Below are 25,907 nucleotides of genomic sequence, written 5' to 3' on the forward strand. Positions count from 1 at the left end.
TTTGGCCTTTAGTCTGTCATCCTCTGTTTCAGTACCATTTTGGTAACAGTGTGTCTGGATATTTTGTTTTGATCCACCTATTGCTTTGACATAAGATCAAAATTTCTTAGAATTTTCTACCAAGTCAGTACACAGAACTTTATTTTTGAATTCACTGAAAACCTCTCACATAGCCCTCCTCACACTACATTGCGCTTCGTGTAATTTTTGTTTGTCTGCAAGGCTTTGGCTATGTTTATGTTTGCTGTGAATTTCTCTTTGCTTCCGCAGCAGTTTTCTAACTCAGTTGTTGTACCACAGTGGCTCTTTTCCATCTCTTACTGTCTTGTTTGGCACATACTCATCGAATGCATATTGTATGATTGTTTTGAACTTTGTCCACTGATCCTCAACACTATTTGTACTTGAGATATAACTTTTGTGTTGAGCCGTCAAGTACTCTGAAATCTGCTTTTTGTCACCTATGGTAAACAGAAAAATCTTCCTACCTTTTTTAATATTTCTATTTACGGGTGAAATCATTGATGCAGTAACTGCTTTATGATTGCTGATTCCCTGTTCTGCATTAACTGTTTCAAATAGTTCGGGTCTGTTTGTCACCAGAAGTCGAATGTGTTACCGCCATGAGTCGGTTCTCTGTTTAACTGCTCAAGGTAGTTTACAGATAATGCGCTCAAAATAATTTCACTGGATTATTTGTCCCTGCCACCCATTATAAATGTTTGAGTCTCCCAGTCTATATCCGGAAAGTTAAAATCTCCACCCAGAACTATAACATGGTCAGTACTCGAAATATTTTCCAAATTTTCTTTCAGGTGCTCTGCCACAACAGCTACTGAGCCAGGGGGCTTACAGAGACACCCAATTACCATGTTTGAGCCTGCTTTACTCGTGACCTTAACCCAAATTGTTTCACATTTCGGATCTCCGTCAATTTCCTTCTATACTATTGCACTTTTTATTGCTATAAATACGCCTCCCCCTTCACTGTCCAGCCTGTCTCTGTGGTATACATTCCAATTTGAGTTTAGAATTTCATGTTGTTGGGTTGTGCATCAAATTTCAAGCAGTTTCATTTGTATTTTCTTGTGTTATGGACAATCTGTGTTATTTGTCTTGTCTCAGCACTGGATACCAGCACTGTGTTAATAATGACCTGTTAGCACCAGAATAGTACATTACTGATTACATACTGAAATACATTGTGTAAAATCCATTGGGAGCTAGTTGAATAACAAATTAAAATAGAGTCATTCCTCACTGTGTCAGCATAAAAACAGAAGAGTTGACCTACATAGTACATTTTCACTCCCTACTGTCTGAAGGAATTATCTTCTGCATCCATGTACAGTAAATAAGTGTTGATTCAGGAGCACTGAGCAGTTAGAATACTGTGTAAAGCATATAACAATACATCTTGCAGAAGCAATTTTAAGGATCTTGGAGTTCTTAAATGCACTTCCCAATGCATTTACTCCTTAATGGTTCTGTTTGCTGATAATAAAAATCAGGTTAAACTGAACTTTGATTAACACAAACACAATACAAGACACAAAAATAATTTTCATGTAGACTTTGCTCCACGTCCAGGGCTCAAAATGGAGTCATGTACTCTGGTGTGAAAATATTCAACAAGATCTCACCCAGCAACAAGGATGAGCTGAGAATCGCTACCAATTCTCGCTCTCTTCCTACAAATTGTTTGAATTTCTAATTTTAGAAAATGAGAAGTTCTGTTAACTACATGGCAATTAACACTAAACATTGAAGGATACATATAAAGTAGTAACGTGTTGTAGATAGGACTCAGTATTGACAGATGTAGGCACATAGTTTCTTTTAAAAATACAGCTGTAAGTAATACTAACTAACTAAATACAGATAAACAGCAACTCTATCATATAACTGAGAACATATAACTGAGAAAGCATTAGCTTTTTCAGAGTAGCAGCTTCCTTTCTAATTTACTCAGTTAAATTTAAGTGGCAGAATTGTGAATACCATTATGCAGGGAACTGGTAGTTTAGTGTTGATAGAGAATACAGATTGTCTCTCTGATTTGTTTCTTGTCAATGTATACCTTGGCTCATTCTGCATCCCAGAGGTCTCTCTTGGATGTTATTTCTAACATTAGATGCAGCTGGAACAAATTGTATAAATATAGTGTATATTCTTCACTGTACTGGATTACTGTTGTATCCATTCTCATAACACTAATGGAAATAAAATTTCTGTCACTATAGTTCCACAAGCTCTTTGTTGCAATGAAGCTATTTACATTTATAGATACCACTTTGCCTGTGTGCATTTGTTTATATACATGATGATGATCATCATCATTAACAAACATCATGTTTATGTTGGTTGTTGTACAACACAGCCACACATTAACTCCACTCATGAACCAGATAGTTGTTGCTACATAATAGTTGTTATGTCCATAAACAAACATACTGATTCAACAAGTGTGTCATCTGAATGAGATTACTGACTATAAAACACAAATATCAACACATTTTCTATATAAATTAAATCAAAGTAAACTGATTCACAATAAAATTTCAGCAAATATGTCATTAATACAGAGGACAACATGGAATAAAATAGAAAACAAACATTTATTAATGTGCCAACAGTATTTACAATTACAGTCAAACAAAATTACATCTTTGGTAACATCCATTTATATGAAAGTAATAGTATCATATCAGTCTGAAATTGGGAGAGAATAGTAACCACTCTCAGATCCAATATAACTACTTACAGACTGGAAACCAAATGAACTCACTGACTAATATATAACAGCCATTATAAACTAGACAGTCAGCAAGAAAATTAATTAAGCAGCAGTTGTGATTCCTTACCAACCACTACTCTGCTTTGCAATGATACTGTATAATTATATGCCATTTTTAAAAATATTGCCACCACGTGTGGTTTGAGGAAGTGTGCAGACAGCATTTGGGAAAAGGAAATACACATCAGTCACACTCAGGTATAAATATACAGATCTTCTGGAATGATGCATGTGGATCTATAAATGATTTAAGCCTCTTGGCAGATGATATTAAATAATTGTTTATAGTTTTAGTATCGAAATACATCTTTCTTCTGATTATGCTACTTATGAACAAGTAGACCAAGTATGTGATTCCTGCCCATCAGGAATGCATTTTCATGTAGAAAATGGCTGAGCAATGATGATAAGACTCACTTTTGCTTCACCTACTTAAATTAATAATTCAAATAATTTACATTCCTCTCATTAGCTTCAATGATTATTTCTTCACGTACCAAACTAAAAAACTGTACTTTTGTTTAGTCCATACGTATAATGCAGAGAAGCTTTTACAGATGCACCACCCACTGGTTTGTTAACTGGAGTATTAGGATCTAACTTGTCACAGCACTGCCTCTGTCACTTTCATCATGATTACTTATTTCCTGGTATCTTCTCAGCAGTTTCTCATTTATGATATCTGGATCATGCTGGAAAATAGACAAAAAAGCATAAAATACAAATCAGTTCTCTACTTTATCCATGAAGTGAATTTAAATAAAACAGAACTGTCCAACTGACATGGCAGGAACCCATGCTGCACTGTCGGAATCAATAACATATTAATTAAAGGATAGAGTGTTTCTTTTTTTTCACAACTCAGGTTAGAAATATGTGTTTGAGGAAAAGTTTTATCTAGCAACACAAGAGAAAGTTAGTTACGAAGTATGAGACACTTCTTCATTATGCTCTCTGCTAGTTCTAGTGTAATAATAATAATAATAATAATAATAATAATAATAACAATAATAATACATTGCTTATGGGATTATTAAACAATTTTAGCCATATTTTAGAGGGGGAATACTTGCTTCTGCAAGGAGACTGTCAATGGGACGAGTGCGAAAGACACCAATAGCTAGCTGCATCCCAGAGTGGTGAATAGGGTCATGTATTTTCAGAGTGAAAGGAGCTAATGAGCCACAAACCTGACTACCATAATCTAGTCTGGACAAGACCAGAGCATGGTAAAGATTGACAAGAGTAGCACAGTCTGCACCCCAAGATGTGTGGGGCAGGATGCAGAGAGCATTAAGGTTCCACATGCATGTAGTCTTCAGGTGGCAAATAGGAGGCAGCCATGTCAGCTTTTTATCAAAAATAAGGCCCAAGAATTGGGACTGTGCTACATCATCTAGGAGATGGTCACCTAAATAAAGTTCCGGATCGGGATGTACTGTGGGTCGATGACAAAAATGCATAACCCGCATTTTGGAGGGAGAAAACTGGAAGCCATGGGAGACGTCTCATGTAGAGGCCCATCGGATGGCACCTTGGAGCCTGTGATCAGCAGATGCTACCGAACGGGAGTTGCACCAGGTGCAAAAATTGTTGTGGCTGGAATCCAAGTGTGGGGTCGTGTCATGTGAAGAGGTAAGAGCCTGCAACCATTCCCTTTCAGAGCAGGGTTCATTATAACGTTCAGGTTAGTGGGGTTGAAACAGACGGTGGTCTGTTCAACTCGGCATTTCTGCTGGAGAAAAATAGCAGGATAGGAAGAGGACGCCAATGTCGTCACAAAGTGTGTCGCGAGTTGTAACCAATGAATCAGTACAGAGAAACTTAAAGGATAAGACCCCGGACAGTTGAATGTCACTGGCGGCACAGAAGGCTATGGAACTTGTACTAGATCTGCAATGAAGAAACATACGTCCTCAGGGAGGAAACCTAGCACTCTCAATATTCCTTTTTACTCTGCTTAAAAAGGTAATGAGACCTAGCACAGAGACGCTTACAAGTAAGGAGGTTGGTCTGCGAAGGGTGTTGTTTAAATTGTTGCAGTGCCTGTAGGCAGTCCTGGACAGTGACTGCTATGTCCTTGTTCCACCACAGTACCAGTCACAGCATGAAGAATAGTGGCAGAAATGCTCTGCATGACCACATCAATGCAGTTTAAAAGAGAGCTGTCAAAGTGCACGGCAAATGTATACACAGGCCAATTGGCCCTGTGGAAGCCCAAAGTGAGAGCCTGCCTACCTGGTGGTGGCAGAGGCATGATAGAATCACTGGAAAGCGATCACTGTCACAAAGATCATCATGGGGAGACCAATTTAGGAAAGCCACAAGAGCATAGGAGGAGATTGTGAGATCGGTAGCAGTAAAGGGCCATGAGCGGCACTGAATTAAGTAGGGGAAACGACACTGAGGAGACACAAATCAAAGTCTGTCATAAGTTGGTCAATTAGGAGATCCCTACCCATTGAAGTGGCACTACCCCGCAGGGGGTGGCGTGCATTGAAGTCCCCGAGGAGGAAAAATGGGGGTGAGAGTTGCTGTGGCAAGGTAGGCAGTTCAACATAAGAAAATGGCCTACCTGGAGGGAGGTAGACATTGCAAATGGAGATTGCTGGAATCATTTGCTTTCTAACCACTATTGCTTCCATGCTGGTATGAACGGGGATCCAGTCACTAATGACACCGCAGTGAACCAAAGTGCAGACCCCTCCAGATGCTACACCAGGGCCAGTATGGTTCTGACAGGATGCCCGATAACCATAAAACATTGGATAGTGGGCAGCACAGAAATGAGTTTCTTGAAGACAAGGCAGAATGCAGAATAGGAGGAAACAAGACATTGTATTTCTGATATGTGATAATATCTGTTGCAATTCCACTGGATTATTGTGTGGTGAGAGTCCAGGTTGGACATAAAGAAGCCGAGGGCAGGTCATATCACTCAGTCAGTGGTTATCACCAGCAAGGATGGGGTGACACCCTTAAATAAGTTGTCAGACTCAAGTTGTGAGGGGGGCAGATGGCATCTCCGGGGGCACAGGAGCAGGGGGGGGGGGGGGGGTGTTTGTCCTGGCTTGTGCAATATCTGGAACCAAAAGAGAGCAGGCGACCTTGGGGCACACAGATGGTGCATCTCGTGGCCGAGTTGTGGTAGTAGGTTTCCGGGAGGGGGACGGGGCTGGGGTAAGGAAGAGATAGGAGGGAGAGGCAAAAGTTGAAGTTGGTGCCACCAGATGAAGTCTCTCATGAGGCTCAGGTGATCCAGGGACTTATACTCTTGGATTTTCTATTCTCGTTTGTAAGATGGGCAATCTGGCGAGCAAAGAGTGTGGCAGCCATGACAATCGACTAACACAGGTTGTGGAAGACAGTGGGTTCCTTCATGGAGTGGGTGTCCACAGTCACCAAACAAAGTGTCCGCTGTTTAGTGGGAAGACACTAGCACCAAAAGCACATGATGGGTGGTGGGACATACGAATTCCTGTCACATCTTAAGCACATAACCTTGACCTTTTCTGGGAGGGTATCCCCTCGAAAACCAGAATGAAGGCACCTGTATTGGTGTGGTTGTCTTTACGACCCTTTTGCACACACCAAACAAAATGAATGCTGCATCGCTCCAGATTAGTCCAGAGTTATTCATCAGTTTGCGGGATGAAGTCCCTATCAAAAATCACTCCCTGCACCATATTGAGAGATTGCTGAGGAGTAATAGACACTGGGACATTGCCAAGATGATGACAAGCACAAAGAGCTACAGACTGGGCAGCAGAAGAAGCTTTGATCAACAGGGAGCCCGACCACATCTTACTGAGAGACTCCACTTCACCAAACTTGTCCTCAATATTCTCCACAAAAAACAATGGGTTTGTGGTGGTGAATGTGTCCCAGTCCATCCTGGTACAGATGAGATAGTGGGGAAAGTTTTTCATCCCAAGATGGCAAGCCTGGCCCTCCTCCCATGGTGTAGCTAAGGAAGGGAAGGCTGCTGTGTCATATGAAGTAGTATTCAATGATCCTTCACCATTTGAAGAGACAACCGTTTGAGAACAGCCAGATTTTTGCAGCTTGAGACACTTCACGCGCCAAGCACCCGCCCTGATACCAACCTCTCTGATCAGGAACTCTCCCCCTGGGTACCACCCAGTCACAACAAGGGTTGCCTGGCATGGCAGCGTTGCTGGGAGTTATGATGCTCCAGGAAGAAAAGCAACCACTCCTTGGCATACATGGGAAGGGAACAGATCAGGTATCAGTATGTGATCCCTGTGTTGTCAGGGGACTCAGCCAGATGGGTACGTAACAGCCACATCACACATACTGGCTACACATACTGGTGACCTAGCAGGATGAGCGGTTGCTATGGCAGGAAAGGAAGACGGAAAGGAAAGGGGGAAGAGAAATTCACAGCATAGAAGCTAGGGAGGAAGATCTTCCCCAAATGGCTCACACAAAAAACAGAAAATTTAGAAGTGGAGTCAAACCTCAAGCGGAGACCTAAATGCCAAAAAGGATGAAAGAGAACAGGCAGAGCGAAGCAAAATGGTAAACAATACAGGGAACCTGGTGGTTAGCCAGGTTGGGATAAATCAGAACACAGAGAGAGGGGAAAGTGGGGACAGTGGGGAAGGAGCAAGGATAGGGAGAGAGGGATAGCGTAAAGGAAATGCAGCCACGGAAGGAAGAATGGGCTGTGCAAAAGCTCATGGCCCCATGTCTGCCATGCACGAAAGAACTGTGAGGCCCCTGGGGGATTTTTTTTCTGATATATCCAGTACATATGTGTATTACCTGTACATGAAATATTTATGATACTCAAAATTTATAAATTTCTAGTGCTGTTGCAGGCTGGAAAATAAATATAATCAAACTGTGTGATGTATCAGATCTCAAACAACGATCTGTGCATGTTTCAGTTAGTGGACTGTTCTCTTAATTTGCTTTACAACCCACCTCACACAAACTGGAGCTATGTAGGAAATGGCAGCACTGCAATAATAAGTCCTTCTGCTAAACTTACAAGAATAGCCCCATTTGGATAAATATGGGAAAATTTGTTAGTTGCTATCAAAGAATTAGACCTGCAATAAGGTTTCACACAGCTGCAGAATGTATCCTGAAACTGAGTTTTCTTCATCATATCACTACTTCCTGTAGTGGAATACTAAAAAGGGCATGTCTAAAGAGAGCTAAAGGCATATTAAAGCCTTGAGATGGGCAACATCATGGTCCGCATTGATGGCTCAGAGGTGGAATCATTGCTTATGAATTGTGAAGAAGACCTGTATTCAAGCACCAGTCTGATGTACAATCTCAGTCTATAATACTACAATGTAAATGCATTAGGATTTGACATGAGCACTTTCAATAGTTACTGCAGTTACAACATTAGTGCTACAAATAATGTCCAAAAGGTTTCAGTTTACTTGACCTAGATGGCAGAAAGGATGAACACAGTATTAATAATGAAAATATGCTTTCCTTGGTTTTGTGCAGGGTTCAGGAAAGCTATATTATCTTCTGAATACTGTGGAAATGAATCATTGTTCCACATTATCATTAAATCACTGTTTATTCTTACCTGTAATATGTGTACACCCCTCAGAGAGAGAACAACTAATTCTTTAACACCATCACCTGTCACATCAATATACAGCACTGAATGAATAGGATTTGCAAATGTGCGTTTGCCAGATAACACCCAAGAATCAGATTTGTACTTGTACATAAGCATTTCCTGAAAAAAAAAACACCTCATTTTTATTCATTATTTATTCCACAATTTTCTATAGTGTAATAAAGCTTTGCTTACCTGTCCGTATGTACCAAGTAATATTTCCTGCTCCCCATCCATGTCAATGTCAGCAATGCATGAACAGAGGACAGCATCAAACTCTTCACTTGATGGTAATGAATGGCTACTGTTCAAACCATTCTGAGCTACATTCCTGTTAGCAAAAGAACTGGATATTAACTCTTAATCACAAAAATATTTAAAAAAAAAATCAAGTGGAAAAGACAGACAATGCAACATACATAGGAGCATATGGTTTTCAATTACTTAAATGACAAATTTTTACAACTGTACTTGAATTTGTTGCCCTTAGAAGTTCTTGCTTTTTAATTAATTTGGAACTACACTTCTTGACATATTTTTTAACATTTTAAGAATGCTGTTATAATTTTCAAGAATTACCAAAAACTACTTTCGGCCTTGTTGGATGATATGATCTGTCTCTTTAATAAATAAGATTTCCTATGTTGCATACTTCTTTGTCTTGTGTGATGGGCTTGACAAGAGCATAATTGCAAAGCATGGTTTTGCACTTATTCCTATAAAAGTTGATAGTGCTGCCAGCATAAAAAGTGTAGTAGCTGAGTTTATGTGATGTAAGTACAAAGGACACAGGAGAAGAAGGCAATTGCTAGGCTCTGAATGTGCTTTTGAGTTCATAGTAAGAAACTCAATTGTAATTTTAAACTCTTGTATCTTTTACTTCGCTATAAAAGATGAGTAGATTCCACACAATGAAAGGACCTGAAAAAAGAAAAAACAACAACAATGTGATGTGCATCCCTACATTTTCTTACCGACAAATGAAAACCCTAAAACAAGTTATCAGAGAGGAAAGCACAACTATTGTGTGGATCTGTTATTTTATTTGCATGTAGAGAAATATGCCAATGGATGATGTGTGACATGTCTTCAAGATGAGGCGATGATCACAATAACTTTGTGAGAGAAAGTACATATAGGTGCAGAGATGAATATATAAGCTCTGAACATCACTGACCTACACTGGAGAAGTGTGAAGTACTGTTGTATATGTTTTTTGGACAATATTTGGGTTATACAGGGATTTAACAGTATAAGTGCAGATATTGTGATCACTGTTACATTAATAAGCACCCATTTCAGTGTGTCTGTTGTTTTCTCTTTGTGTCTAACAGTCTTTCTGCAAACATGCTGCATAATTTACTACCTGATATCTTCTGCACAGTTGTAATTGCACCACTAAGTGGTCTGTCAGTACAGACTAACCATTTTGCATCTATGCGTCCACACTTTAACATCTGACCTGCTGCCCAGGGGAAAATAAGCATTAATGGCAAGCTCTTGCCACATGAGCTTGGATGTACTAATCAACCTAAAACATACTACTCGTAACAGTTATAATTATTAGCCTACAAATTAAGTATGTACTGATGTAACACTGTTCAGTATACAGTACACTATACTCAGTCACTATTTAAAAATCTGTGCTCATACTCCTGTATATGCAAAAGATATCTACATAACTATTCAAAGAAAAGCAGAAGTTGCAATATTATATTTTCAAGAAGCTGATGAGGAGGAGGCAAAGTCTTTTATCGCTGCAACCGAAGTAATTATTGAACAAGTAAGAAGTTAAGAAAATCCATACCAAGTCTTTATTGATAAATTTATTTCCTAAGCAACAGGAACACTATGTCAGCAGTGACTGCCAAAGAACATTGAGGCTGACACTGAATCTGCAAGGAGTTAATACGGGGCTCCTATAAATGATTCATTCATTTTCAGAGCTCTATATTTTCTAAAGTGTTACATGTTCAAATATGATTAATGCATGAACAAAACTGTAAACTCATGAAGTTTGCATTTTGCTCTCCACAAATGTTCTACGAGTGTCCCACTGGTCACACGACAAACACCCAAGTTGTAGCCAACTTCATTCCGCATTTTATATAGCAAAATCCTGTCTGTGGTCATCACTGTAGCACTGATGCATTGTCTGCGCTGTTCCAGTTTTCTTGGCAGAGAGATGAGTGTAAACACAATCCATAATGTACTCTCAAAGGAAAAATTCAAACAAGGCTTTGTGGTCAGGTGACCTGGAGGTCCAATGGAAAAGAGCTACATCATCTTCACCACTACACCCAATCCAGCAATGTGGAAGTTTGTTGTTTAAGTAGTGACAGACATCAATCTCCAATGAGTGTGTGCCCCATCTTGTTGGAAGATGAAATCCTCGGAATCAGCAGTCATTGTGGAAACAACCACAACTGCAGCATATCAAAGTAAGAGGTACCTGTCACTGTCTTCTCAAAAAAAGGAAAATGGCCCTTATGACTTCATCTGTGAGATGGCACAGAAAACATTATCCTTCAGTAAATTTTGTTCCTGTACCATAATTCCATGAGGATTTTCAATGGACCACACTCTTAAATTGTACTAATTAACCTTTCCATATAAATGGAAGTTTTTTTTTCATTGCTGAGTATCACTTTGGAGGTTAAAAGTTCATCCTCAAGTGCTTCCTGGATTGTGATGAAAAATTGAAGGCACTAGCTATAATCTTTAAGTTTTAATTGTTGTATTAGCTGCAGACGGTACAGTTTGAAATTAAACTGCCATTATAACATCTTTCACACAGTTTGCTGCAGTATTCCAAGTTCAAGGCTTGCACAGATTGTGGAAGGAGTATGAGGAAATACTGCTAAAACTGACGATATTATATATAATATGGAAGATTACAAAACAGCGAGTTGGAAGAATGATTGGTGGCAAATTTTAGAGGTGGTAACTATTTTCGATGTGCAATCACTAATTTCACAGCAGCTGGCAGGGCAAGCATCAGATGCTCTACAACACGATGATGTCATCAAGTTGTGCTGGCAAAGTGCAGTCTACCTTATGACACTACATGTTGCATGACAGAGTATGGCACATTGTATTTAAGCCAAAACTTGTTTTTAAAACATATGTTTGTGTGTTAAGTGAAGACTGATTTGGTTTTTAGTAGAATCTTTCTAAGAAAATGTTTGTGACTATTATGTATTGGGGAAGTTTTATTCAAGTGTTACAACTGTATGCCCATGAGACATGTAAAAATGAAATCACTGAAGCTAGGTACAGTTAAACAGATACATTCCACATCATTACAAAATGTCGTTTTCGTGATCTATGAAACAAGTGGTAATGTAATGTAATTAGCATTGACCTATATACAAAGACGGAGGCACCACTCACCTATAACTGACTGATGGGTGGCATTTAGAAACACACAACAGAAAACTATTCATACTACTATGAGCTGTTGCTGTTTCTCTAGTGGAAGTACTGTGTGTGTGTGTGTGTGTGTGTGTGTGTGTGTGTGTGCACCTCCAATAACAGAGGGAAAGCAAAAGCTCAAAGCTAGTATAAACAGTTTGGTTGCTGTTGTGTGTTCCTGTGCACCACACATCAGCCAGCTGCAAGCTTTTTTCGCATTATTCCATCAGGAATTTCCATTGTTAACACACATGTAACAAGGATTGCTGGCTAGAGTGGTCTAGATGGGAACTAAGAAGATGGATATGAAGTAAAACTATACACAACCAGTTGTGCTTATTTGAAAAGTAGGAGTATGGATGTGTCAATAAGGTATATAAGAAGAAGGAGGTACGAATTTTAAAATGGATGCTGTGCCCTTGAAGATGTACTATGATAGGAAATAGGGTGATGTACTAAGGAAGGGACAACTACACCAGTGCTGAAGAAAGGGACAAATAATATATACAGGGACACAAGAAGGGAGAAAGAGGAAAGAGGTGCAAATGATAATTATTACAGAGATGAATTAGTTAATATTTTGAGATCTACTCTAATTTTATGCAGACAGAAACTTGCCTGAGTCGAGGAAGCGTAAGGTATGTAATTAAACAGGAAACAATTGAAGATGTAAAATGTTCCTGAGTTTGTATGGTTGCAATAATGGAGTTTTAAGAGACACAATAATTATGATGTACAATCTGTACAAAAATTTAAGAGTTATAAGTACTCAGAATGTGATTTCATGTATACTGTTACTGTGACACAGCAGCAAAACTATTATGTAAGAATAAGGCTGCCAGAATCTCTTGAGTTCTTGCAAAAACTGCATGTTTTAAATATTTTTTCTTGTAATTATGCACTGAAAGGACATTATTACAACTTTACCGCAGTGTCATTAGGTGGAAAATATTGTGAAGATAAGGCAGTATTGGGTGAAAAAGTACAGGCATATTAAAATAAATATGCTAGGGTAGATGCAGCACTAAGGTTTGATTATTTACCACATTATGTGCAAAGATAAAGGCACATTCCTTCAATTTCAAATGGGACATGATTATTATTGTATTGTTAATCATGATAAAACATGCATTAGTGAACAATGAAAAGCATATTGCTATACTCACATAATAAATGTTATTAATTTGTAAAGCAGTAGTAACTAGACAGTTTTACTAGGAATTTGTTGATATTATAAAAACCATTGCTAACTGGCAGATGACTGGCATATGAATTAAGCAAAGTATCTGTATTTATCATGAGATCACGGATCTACGTGTGGGGTGCATGGTGTTACATTCCACTTTAGAGGAGTGATATGCATACTTACATATTCTCATCAACAAATGAATGCTGTCATAGAGGAGAGCACAACTATTCTGAGGATTTGTTATTTTATTTGCATGTGGAGAACTATGCCGGGGACAGTGCTGGTCTCTAAGACAAGATGGTGTCACAGTAACTCTATAAGAAGAAGAACGTGCAAGGATGCGAATATACGAGCTCCAAGCAGTGCTGGCCTACACTGGAGAAGCATGACATCCTTGGAGAAAATATATAATGCAGTCAATGGTTGTGATTGAACTCAGGCAAATGAACTGTTAATGAAATGTCATTCTTATTCCATTGAGCCTTGTGTAAACTTATATGTAGGGTTTTCACATTAAGCTTTCTGATTTTATGTTATCTAAAGGATAATGTACACATCTGCGGACAATATGCAGATGACAGGGTGTATCAAAAAGAATCATCCAATTTAAAAAATAAAAAAAATAAAATAAAAATCATAACCATTATGTTATTTGAGATATGAGCGTGAAAGACGTACTGTTGGAAAGAGCAAACTCTCATGTTTTACATGGTTCCCACAAGATAGCCACAGTGTGCACCCACTTCAGTTCTAGTAAAAATGGTGCCGGGACAACAGAGAGCGTTTTGTGTTCTACCTTTTGCACAGTGGGGGTCAGTAATAACTGCTTGTACTAGGTATGCCATGGATCCTCCGACAGCAAAGAGCATTAGACGACGGTATGAACAGTTCCGAGAAACAGGTTGTTTGTGTAAAGGCACATCACTGGTAATCCCCGAGTGCCTGACTCAGACATAGAACTCATTTACCATAGTTTCACAAGGAATCCACAGAAATCCATTCGCTGTGCAACTTGACAGCTCAACATGCCCCCATGTGCGTTTGGTGTGTGTTGCATCAATGTTTACACATGAAACCATATGAAATTACAGCTACTGCAAACTCTTCATGAAGGTGACAAACAAGAACATGTTGAATTCTGTAATTTTGTTCTTGGCAAGACGGAGGATGATAGTTTTATTCCACGCTTAGTGTTTAGTGACGAGACAACATTCCATTTAAATGGAAAGGTGAACTGTCATAATGCGAGAATATGGGGTATGGAACAATCATTTGAAGTTGTACAATATGAGAGGGACTCTCAAAAATGTAATGAGTTTTGCGCAGATTCAAGGGAAAAGGTGTATGGTCCATTTTTCTTTGACGAGAAAACTGTTACAGGAAGCACATATCTCAATATGCTCGAGAACTTTCTTTTCCCAGAGTTGGAGAGACTGATTCAAACAACTTCATTTACCAACAGGATGGAGCACCACCACATTGGCATCTGGAAGTGCAAGAATTTTTAATCAAAGAATACTGAACGATGGATCGGTCGCACTGGACCAAACAATTCAGTCTTACATCACTGGCCTCCATGGTCACTGGACCTGACTGTATGTGATTATTTGTTGTTGGGGCTTATAAAAGACTATGTTTATGCACCTCTTTCACCAACAACAATGAATGAACTGAGACATCGCATAACAGCAGTTGTGGAAACTGTGATCCAAAATCCTCTATAGGAACAATTTGAATACCACAATAACATATACTGTGGATCTAAAGGGGGGCATAATGAACCCCTAAGAAACGGTATGAAAAAAAAAAAAAAATTTTTTTTTAGTTTCTGATTCATCAAAAAACAAAATTCATTGTATATGTTTATTAGTTTCAGAAATATAGACATGCCAAATCGGATGATTCTTTGATACACCCTGTATAAAAAGTATCTGCGTAAATATTCAATAAAAGTCGAACTTGCCATGTTGCATTTCCTTCCAGCCAGAAGCTAACAATGAAGTGACTAATTCTTTTATCTCATCATCATAGGCAATGGTCGAAGAAATTAAGATGTTAAGAAAAACCATATTGAATCATCATTAATCAAGTCATCTAACCCAGTCAGAACACAACAACAATTCTTAAAGCCATACGTTTGTGATTTGTGGGCTGGTTTGCTACAGCTTGTTTATTTCAAATAGGACATTTATAATATATTGGATTTAGTGTGTATGGTTCAAGCAATGTGTTTATCCAAAGTTGAATTGTTAAGTTATCTATATAAAGTTCTTCCACTTCAACACAACAGTACATATTTGTTTAACAATAAGGAAAATAAATTGATATGAGTGATATTCTCTTTTGGTGTGTTACTTACACCTACACCTACACCTACACCAACACCAACACCAACACCAACACCAACACCAACACCAACACCAACACCAACACCAACACCAACACCTACACCAACACCAACACCAACACCAACACCTACACCAACACCAACACCTACACCAACACCTACACCAACACCAACACCTACACCTATACTCTGCAAATCAGCATGAGGTGCCTGGTAGATGGTACATCTCACTGTACCAGTTATTAGGGTTTCTTCCAGTTCTATTCATTTATTGAGCTTGTAAAGAGTGATTGAATGCATCTGTGCACACAGAATTATTCTAATCTTATCCTCAAGATCCCTTTGTAAGTGATGTGTAGGGGATTGTAGTATATTCCTAGAGACATCATTTACAGCCAGTTCTTGAAACTTTATTAATTGACTTTCTTGGGATAGTTTTTACATCTATGTTCTAGTCTCTTCCAGTTCAGTTCCTTTAGTATCTCTAACACACTCTCCCACAGATTAAACAAACCTGTGACCATCCATGCTGTCCTCCTTTGTATACATTCAATATCCTATTTTGTATGGATCCCACACACTTGAGTAATATTCTGGAATGGGTCACACAAGTGATTTGTAACCAATCTCCTTAGTACACTGATTGCACGTCCTCAGCATTATATCAATAAACCAAGGTCTACCTCCTGCTTTTCTCACAACTGAGCCTCAGTGATCATTCCATTTTATATCCCTACGAAGTGTTGCACCAGATGTGAGTTGGCCAATTTGAACAGTGACTTTATAGTCATGGGACGATATTTTTGTTTTGTTTTGCGAAGTGCACAATTTTACATTTCAGAACATTTAAAGTAAGTTGCCAGTCTTTGCACCACTTTCAAATCTTATCAAGATCTAAATGATTTATGCAGCTTCTTTCAGATAGCAGTTCATTATTGATAACTGCATCATCTGCAGGAAGCCTGATGTTATTATTAATATTGTCTGCGAGGTCATTAATATACAACTTGAACAATAAGGGGCTCAACACACTTCCCTGGTGTACACTCAAAGTTACTTCTACATCTGACAATGACTCTCCATCCAAGATAACATGCTGCATCCTCCCTACCAAAAAGTTCTCAGTTCAGTCACAAATTTCACCTGATACCCCCATGTGACAGTAATTTTTACAATAAGTGTAGACGTGGTACTGAATCAAATGCTTTTTGGAAATCAAGACACAAAAAAATAATTAATGCAGAGTAAAGAAATTTTGGGTATACATTCATCTAGGTAACATATTTAAGTGATAAACACTGCAAGATCATAAGTTAATGTAAGTGCGAGATAAGCTATTGCAAATGAGAAATGCTGGTACATTAATAACAGGTTTAACCCACAGAATGTTGAATGCAAGCATGCAAATATGTATGAATGGTGGTGTACAAGTTCGTAGGATGGAGTTCTATATCTGTTGCACTTTCTTAGTCAATACAAGGACAGTTAATGCTGGTTGTGGACAACACTGGAATTGTCATCCGATGATGTCTAATATGTACTCGACTGGAGACATATCTGGTGACTGAGTGGTACAAGGCAACATGTTGACACTCCGTAGAGCATGTTGGGTTATAATAGGAGTATGAGGGTGAAAGTTATCCTGTTGGAAAACACACCTTGGAATGCTGGTCATGAATGGCAGCACAACAGGTTGAATCGCCAAATTGATATACAAGTTAGCAGTCAAGTGTGTGGGATAACCATGACACAGCTCCCGCTGTCACATGAAATTGCACAAGAGATCATAACTCCAGGTCTAGCTCCAGTCTGTCTAGCAAGCAGACAGGCTGGTTGCAGACCCTCAACTGTCCTGCTCTTAACAATTATATGGCCATCACTAGCAGATCCACCTTTCATCAGAAAATACAACAGACCTCTGCCCTGCCTTCCAATGAGTTCTCACTTGGCCCCGCAGAAGTTGCAAATCGGCGTGGTTTAGGGTCAGTGGAATGCATGCTACAGGGTGTCTGGCTTGCAGTTGTCCTTGAAATAATCAATTTGTATCAGTTTACTGTGTCACTCTTGTGCCAACTGCTCCTCAGACTACTACAGCAGATGCAGCACAATGAGCCAAGCCATACACTGAACATGATGGTCTTCCGCCCTGGTTGTGCCACATGGCTGTCCAGAACCTTGTCTTCTTGTGACTGTACATCCTTGTGACACCACTGCCAGCAATCACGTACAGTGACTACATTGCTGCCACGTCTCTCTGCAGTATCACAGGAGGAGCATCCAGCTTCTCATAGCGCTATTACATGAACTTGTCCAAACTCAAGTGAGGTGCTGATAATGGTGTCTCCATTGCCTTAAAGCCATTCATGACTGACATCATATCACCATGTCCAATCCAATCTCTAATCTAACCAATGCACGACTGTTACAACACATATTTAAGATAAACCTGATCTGCATCCTCATAATGGCACTACTAGTGCCACTCTTATGCAACTGGTGCAAATTTGCATAAACATCATGTTTCAGATGTAGGAACATACTTACCAACTTTTCTTTATGTCGCACAGGTCCCTGTTGGCGTTGAGATTTTTTTTTTCCATCAGTTTATTAGTGGGCTTATTAGATTAGATTAGATTAATACTTGTTCCATAGATCATGAATACGACACTTCGTAATGATGTGGAACGTGTCAGGTTAATAAAAGATGTCTGTACAAGAAATTACATTACACAAAATATTGCATGACACTAATGATTAAGGTTTTTTTTTTTTACTTAGTTTATATCTAAAAATTCAGCCAATGAGTAGAAGGAGTTGTCATCTAGAAATTCTTTTAATTTATTTTTAAATGTTAGTTGGCTATCTGTCAGGCTTTTGATGCTGTTTGGTAGGTGCCCAAAGACTTTTGTGGCAGCATAATTTACCCCTTTCTGTGCCAAAGTCAGATTTAACCCTGCATAGTGAAGATCATCCTTTCTCCTGGTGTTATAGGTATGCACATTGCTATTACTTTTGAATTGGGTTGGATTATTATCAACAAATTTCATAAGGGAATATATATACTGTGAGGTTACTGTGAGGATCCCTAGATCCTTAAATAGATGTCTGCAGGATGACCGTGGGTGGGCTCCAGCAATTATTCTGATTACACGTTTTTGTGCAATGAATACTTTTCTACTCAACGATGAATTACCCCAGAATATGATGCCATAAGAAAGCAGTGAATGAAAGTAGGCATAGTAAGCTAATTTACTGAGATTCTTATCACCAAAATTTGCAATAACCCTAATAGCATACGTAGCTGAACTCAGACGTTTCAGCAGACCATCAATGTGTTGCTTCCAGTTTAACCCCTCATCAATGGACACACCTAAAAATCTTGAAAATTCTACCTTAGCTACAGACTTCTGTTCAAATTCTATATTTATTACTGGAGTTGTGCCATTTACTGTACGGAACTGTATATACTGTGTTTTATCAAAATTTAAAGAGAGTCCGTTTGCTGAGAACCACTTAATAATTTTGTGAAAAACATCATTTACAATTACATCACTTAGTTCTTGGTTTTTGGATGTTATTACTATACTTGTATCATCAGCAAAAAGAACTAACTTTGCATCTTCATCAATGTGGAATGGTAAGTCATTAATGTATATCAAGAACAGTAAAGGACCTAAGACCGAACCCTGTGGGAGCCCGTGCTTGATAGCACCCCAGTTTGAGGAATCAGCTGTTGTTTTAACATTACGCGAACCACTTATTTTAACTTTCTGCATTCTTCCAGTTAAGTATGAATTAAACCATTTGTGCACTGCCCCACTCAAACCATAATGATTTAGCTTATCTAAATCATTATGATTTAGCTTATCTAAATCATTATGGTTTAGATACACACCCCTGAGGCAAGTTAACTCTTAGTTTTGTGTCTGTTCAACATTTACATGTAGTATAATGAAACAGGTTCTATCAGCAAAAAAAAATTTGAATTAGTCATATATCTGTGAGAATATACAAATTATATCTTGAGTTCTAGGTGATGATATTGTAGTGTCAAATTAGTTCTGGAAAACTAAGAAGAATGAGTCTACCTCTTCACCTGCTTCTTCATTCACAAAGACTGATGTGTGAATAAAGCAAGCTATGTTTCATAGGAGTGATTTTTTCACTGTCATAATGTTTGACTTTAAAATATGTTCTAGGATTCTGCAACTGATGGACATTATCAATACTGGTCTGTACCTCTTTTACGACTTCTGTAAATTGAAGTGACGTCCACTTTCTTCCAGTTATGTGGCACTGATCACTACAAAACAGCCACTCATTTAAATAAGAGCGAGGACGTCACAGCAAGTCCAACCTAAAATTTATAAGGAATTTCATTATGGCCTTGTCTCGTTTGCTTTATGTAAGCATAATTGTCTTTCAACATTAAGGAAGCATATTTCAAAATCTCTCATTAGTTAGTGTATGTACGGCAAGAAAACATAAGTACAATAGTGTCCTCGTGTGAGAACCGGCTGCCTCTAGTTTCAGAATCAGACTTATGCAGGAGAGATCGGATGGAAGGCTTGAATAACTTCATTCACTTTAAACATGGTCAGAACTTTCTTGGGTTTTCTGATAGATTTTTGGCCAGTGTCTGACTATGGAAATCATTGTAGGCTTCATGATAGTCCTCCTTAGGCATGCACAAATTGCCATTACGTTTTCTTTAGTTTTGTTGCATTTCTTTTGTTATGAGACTGCAGCTGTCTCCAAATGGTATCATCAAATCTAGGTGGTTCTCTGCATCTTTATCTAGATAGTGGTTGTTGATGTGTTTGAGTTGCAACCATAGCTGTTCTGTGTTTGGTAGATTTGAACTAAATGCTCTAATTTCAACTTTTAAGTAGGTTGTTAGCAACTGCCCTTTGGTTCAACCACACACAAATACTTTCCTGTCTTTCTTTATTATCTTTTAGCCTTTGGTGATCACCATTTCTTTTATAGCATCAGGATCACTAATATCTCTCTCATTGGTGACAATCTCAAAAAGACCAGTTCTGTATATGTCCATGAGGTCTAAAATATTTCTTCAGCATGCAAGCTGTTCGAATAGTTGTTTCAGGCAGTTGTCTGACGAAAGATTCAGTATTATTTCACAAGGCTATTTGTCCTTACTGGCAATAGTATGTGCACAGTTTCCACAGTCAATAAAGACAAATCAGTCACCACCTACTACCATTATTATAGTGAAATAGTTTTAGATCCCAGGCAACAGACAATTTTGGTCCCAACATTTGTTAAGAACTGCAGCTGACTGCAACTGCTCTATCAATTGCCCTCAGGATGGCAACTTCCACCTGGAAAACAGCTCCTCCTGGGACAGAATTAGGGCACAGGTAACTTGTTCTCATCATGTGATGCTGTTTTAGTAAGTGGGACCATCATATGTCAAATATTCAGTCTGCTTACACCTAAAAGCTGCTGTCTTATCTTTTGTTTCATTTTTAATGACCACATTGTCAATGAGGAATTAAACCCTAATATTCACTCATTTTCCCTTTTGTAGCTGCCTGGATATTGACAAGAGGAGAGAATGCTGCTCACACATGAGAGGTAAGTTGCACTGGCTCTATCTGATCATCAGTATGAAAAAATGCCTCAAACCTATTCATTACAAGTATGAGTCCAGGTTTTTGAACACTTGCCACACACTACCTTCCCCATAAAACAGCTCCACATCTGGGAACAATCTGCTAGCCACTGCCATGTGTTCTTTGTAGATGGCATCAGCAACATGATTTACTGATACGTTTTCGGCACAATTGTGACAACAAGGGACCACCCTACCTCTCCATGACCCATCCAGTTCACAGTGGTCACATAAAGCCAAATGCCAATGCAGTTCCCAGCAGTTCACAGAGGTAGTCTACTCCCCATTAAGATCCTGGAACAGCCATAGCTCCCGGCTGTCTCTATTCATGATCCTAGCTCTTGCAAAGATAAAAAGAAGTAAAAAAATGAAATCAGACACTAGTCTCTATTTACTTCCAAATAAAAAAAAACTGCAGAAAAAACTTTAACCGATGGCTGCTACCAGAGATGTTAGTGCTGATGCCTATGGATCTGCTGTATTGCTGTTAATTAGTGGTCATTGGTTCAAACTGCCCCAGTCAACAGTGATACATATGGTAATGTTAAAATACACTACAAAGTCAACTGTGTGTGACCCTAGCTCTTGTGAACAGAAAAACAAGTAAAGAAATGAAAAAATAAGCATGGGCCTGAACTAGTCGTTCTCACTTCCTAACAGAAGTATGTAAAATGGTAAACTATGTGTAATGCATAAAATTTAAATATGACTGCTGCAAGAGACACTATGGGTAACTACTGCTGATGGCTTGAAATCTTGCACACTTTTTAGAGGTAGAGCACCAGCTTGGATTGGGCAACAGTGGAGAAGAAAATTAGTCATGCTTTCAATGCAGTGGTGATGGTGACTATGGCAGTGACAGCTTATGCCATTGCATTACAGAGAAAGGTGCAGCTGAACAATGACCCTCAAGATATCTGGCTATATTTTATTCAAATAATGCCTGGTTGTCTGTAAGTTACTGCACTGCAGGAATTATGAACTAGTTCAATGGGTAGTGCAGTGTTAAGTATGACTTTTTGTCTGTTTAATTATTACAAGGCACTTCACAGAAACTACTAAAAACTGTTTTTTGTTCTTATTACCTGTGAATATATTTAGAGGTTACACTATTGACTAATTTTCTTTACATTAAATGTAGACAGAGTTCTTAACATGCCAAACAATTTAACAACACTGAAAATAATATTTTTGTGATTATGATTTAATGTCCCTTTAACAACACTGAAAACAGTAGTTTTTTTGTGATTATGATTTTATGTCCCTTTTGCCTAACTTTCACTACAGATGGAAAACTGACTCAGCTGTAAATATTGGTGGAGCAAATTAAATGATGAATAATAATAATAATAATAATCCCCGTGGAGGCCCGGGAAAAGAATAGGCCTCCGGTATGTTCTGCCAGTCGTAAAAGGCGACGAAAAGAACAAACCACTAATAGGGCTAACCCCCCTTTTAGTGTGATTAGTTGGTTCAGGACACAACTAAAGAAGCCTCAGACAAACGCCGTCATAGTCGGGGACGACGCTTGAACCCTATGCCCGCTCTCAATGGTAACGACACTGCTAGCCAACTGGAAAATGATTTAAATCCAAATAGAGGTGTTTTGCAGGATATGCTTCCTGCAACCACCCTAGAATGAAAACAAAGACAGAGGCTGAGATGGTCAGATGAAGTTAATCGACACCTCATGTTCTGTTATTACCAAGCAACAAACCTAGGAACCAACACAACTGGATACAGATCACAAGTATACACAACATTTATTACCAGATACCCAGAATTAAAATTTTTAACAGAACAACGACTAGCTGATCAGATCCGTGTACTAATCAAAAATAACAGGATACCCCAGTCAGAATTAGAAAACATCAAACAACAAGTACAACAAATACTGGAACAAAATAATGTGCAACAGAAGAAGAAGAAGAAGAAGAAGAAGAAGAAGAAGAAGAAGAAAATACAGTAATGGACTCAAACATCCCAGAGCAAATAAACAAAGAACAACACACATCAATTAAACAATCAGAGGAAAACAAAACCTTAAGACTGCCACCAGAACAAGTACAAATAGAACACGAAGTGACACACATGTTAGATATAGAAGAAAAATTTCAGCTGACATCTATAGAATACAAAGACACAAATAACCCACAAGTCGAAACAACAATAAAAACTATCAACACAATCATACACAACAAAATAAATAAAAACACAACTATGGAAGAGTTACAACTACTCGTTTATATAGGAGCACTCACTACACTAAATATAGACACTACGCAGAGATCAGAACCAACCAACACACAGAAGAAACCCACAAAACCAGCATAGCAACACAGGCTACAGATCAGAATAGAAAAACTGAGAAGAGACATTGGACAGCTAACACAATTTATAAGACATCAAATGTCAGGGGGGGGGGGGGGGGGAATGTTAGGTAAAATCTCACAACAAGAAGCGATAGAGCAATTAGATGAAAAGCAGAAGAAATTACAAGCATTGGCCAAACGACTTAGAAGATACAAAAAAAGTGAAAATATAAGGAAACAAAACCAAACATTCACCACAAACCAAAAGAAATTTTACCAGACAATAGATAACACACACATTAAAACAGACAATCCACCAAACATAACAGACATGGAACACTTCTGGAGCAACATATGGTCAAACCCGGTACAACATAACAGGCATGCACGGTGGATAGAAGCAGAAACAGACACATACAAGATGATACCACAAATGCCTGAAGTGATAATTTTGCAACATGAAGTCACCAAAGCAATTAATTATACTCACAATTGGAAAGCCCCTGGAAAAGATAAAATAGCAAATTTCTGGCTAAAGAAGTTCACCTCAACACATTCACATCTAACTAAATTATTTAACAGTTACATTGCAGACCCATACACATTCCCTGATACACTTACACATGGAATAACTTACATGAAACCTAAAGATCAAGCACACACAGCAAACCCAACTAAATACCGCCCCATAACATGCCTACCAACAATATACAAAATATTAACTTCAGTCATTACACAGAACTTAATGACACACACAACACAGAACAAACTTATAAATGAAGAACAAAAAGGCTGTTGCAAAGGAGCACGAGGATGTAAAGAGCAACTGATAATAGATGCAGAGGTGACATATCAAGCAAAACCTAAACAAAGGTCGCTACACTACGCATATATTGATTACTGAAAAGCTTTTGATAGTGTACCCCACTCATGGTTACTACAAATAATGGAAATGTACAAAGTAGATCCTAAATTGATACAGTTCCTAAAGATAATAATGAAAAATTGGAAAACCACACTTAATATCCAAACAAATTCAAATAATATCACGTCACAGCCAATACAGATTAAGCGTGGAATATACCAAGGAGACTCATTAAGTCCTTTCTGGTTCTGCCTTGCTCTGAACCCACTATCCAACATGCTAAATAATACAAATTATGGATACAATATTACTGTAACATACCCACACAAAATCACACATTTGCTATACATGGATGATCTAAAACTACTGGCAGCAACAAATCAACAATTCAACCAATTACTAAAGATAACAGAAGTATTCAGCAATGATATAAATATGGCTTTTGGAACAGACGAATGTAAGAAAAATAGCATAGTCAAGGGAAAACACACGAAAGAAGAAGATTACATATTTGATAACCACAGCGACTGCATAGAAGCGATGGAAAAACAGATGCCTATAAATATTTAGAATACAGACAAAAAATAGGAATAGATAATACAAATATTAAAGAAGAACTAAAAGAAAAATATAGACAAAGACTAACAAAAATACTGAAAACAGAATTGACAGCAAGAAACAAAACAAAAGCTATAAATACTTATGCTATACCAATATTGACCTACTCATTTGGAGTAGTGAAATGGAGTAACACAGACCTAGAAGCACTCAATACACTTACACGATCACAATGCCACAAATATAGAATACATCACATACATTCAGCAACAGAAAGATTCACATTAAGCAGAAAGGAAGGAGGAAGGGGATTTATCGACATAAAAAACCTACATTATGAACAGGTAGACAATTTAAGAAAATTCTTTCTAGAATGAGCAGGAACTAGCAATATACACAAAGCAATCACTCATATAAATACATCGGCTACACCACTGCAATTTCATAACCACTTCTACAACCCTTTAGATCACATAACATCAACAGATACGAAGAAAGTAAATTGGAAAAAGAAAACACTACATGGCAAGCACCCGTATCATCTAACACAGCCACACATCGATCAAGACGCATCCAACACATGGCTAAGAAAAGGCAATATATACAGTGAGACGGAAAGATTCATGATTGCAATACAGGATCAAACAATAAACACCAGATATTACAGCAAGCATGTTATTAAAGATCCCAATACCACAACAGATAAATGCAGACTTTGCAAACAACAAATAGAAACAGTAGATCACATCACAAGCAGATGTACAATACTAGCAAATACGGAATACCCCAGAAGAAATGACAATGTAGCAAAAATAATACATCAACAGCTTGCCTTACGACATAAACTTATAAAACAACACGTTCCCACATACAAGTATGCACCACAAAATGTACTGGAGAATGATGAATACAAATTATACTGAAACAGAACCATTATAACAGATAAAACAAAACCACATAACAAACCTGACATCATACTCACCAATAAAAAGAAGAAATTAACACAACTAATCGAAATATCCATACCCAATACAACAAATACACAAAAGAAAACAGGAGAAAAACATTGAAAAATACATCCAATTGGCTGAGGAAGTCAAGGATATGTGGCATCAGGATAAAGTTGACATTATACCAATTATACTATCAACTACAGGAGTCATACCACACAATATC

General features: G+C 38.2%; 1 protein-coding gene across 1 annotated transcript in view; it reads right to left on the bottom strand.

The window, feature by feature from the left end:
* Positions 1-2,599: 2,599 nt before the first annotated feature.
* Positions 2,600-25,907, bottom strand: part of LOC126266616 (KICSTOR complex protein kaptin-like) — a 91,780-nt gene continuing 68,472 nt past the window's right edge. The window contains exons 6-8 of the mRNA XM_049970962.1: positions 8,607-8,742; positions 8,376-8,531; positions 2,600-3,489 (exon numbers count right to left, since the gene is read on the bottom strand). Of these exons, the coding sequence (XP_049826919.1) occupies positions 3,394-3,489; positions 8,376-8,531; positions 8,607-8,742 (388 nt within the window). The 3' untranslated portion in view covers positions 2,600-3,393. The remainder of the gene's footprint in view (positions 3,490-8,375; positions 8,532-8,606; positions 8,743-25,907) is intronic.

Source organism: Schistocerca gregaria, chromosome 4 (genome assembly GCF_023897955.1).
Source record: "Schistocerca gregaria isolate iqSchGreg1 chromosome 4, iqSchGreg1.2, whole genome shotgun sequence".
NCBI classification, from domain to species: domain Eukaryota; kingdom Metazoa; phylum Arthropoda; class Insecta; order Orthoptera; family Acrididae; genus Schistocerca; species Schistocerca gregaria.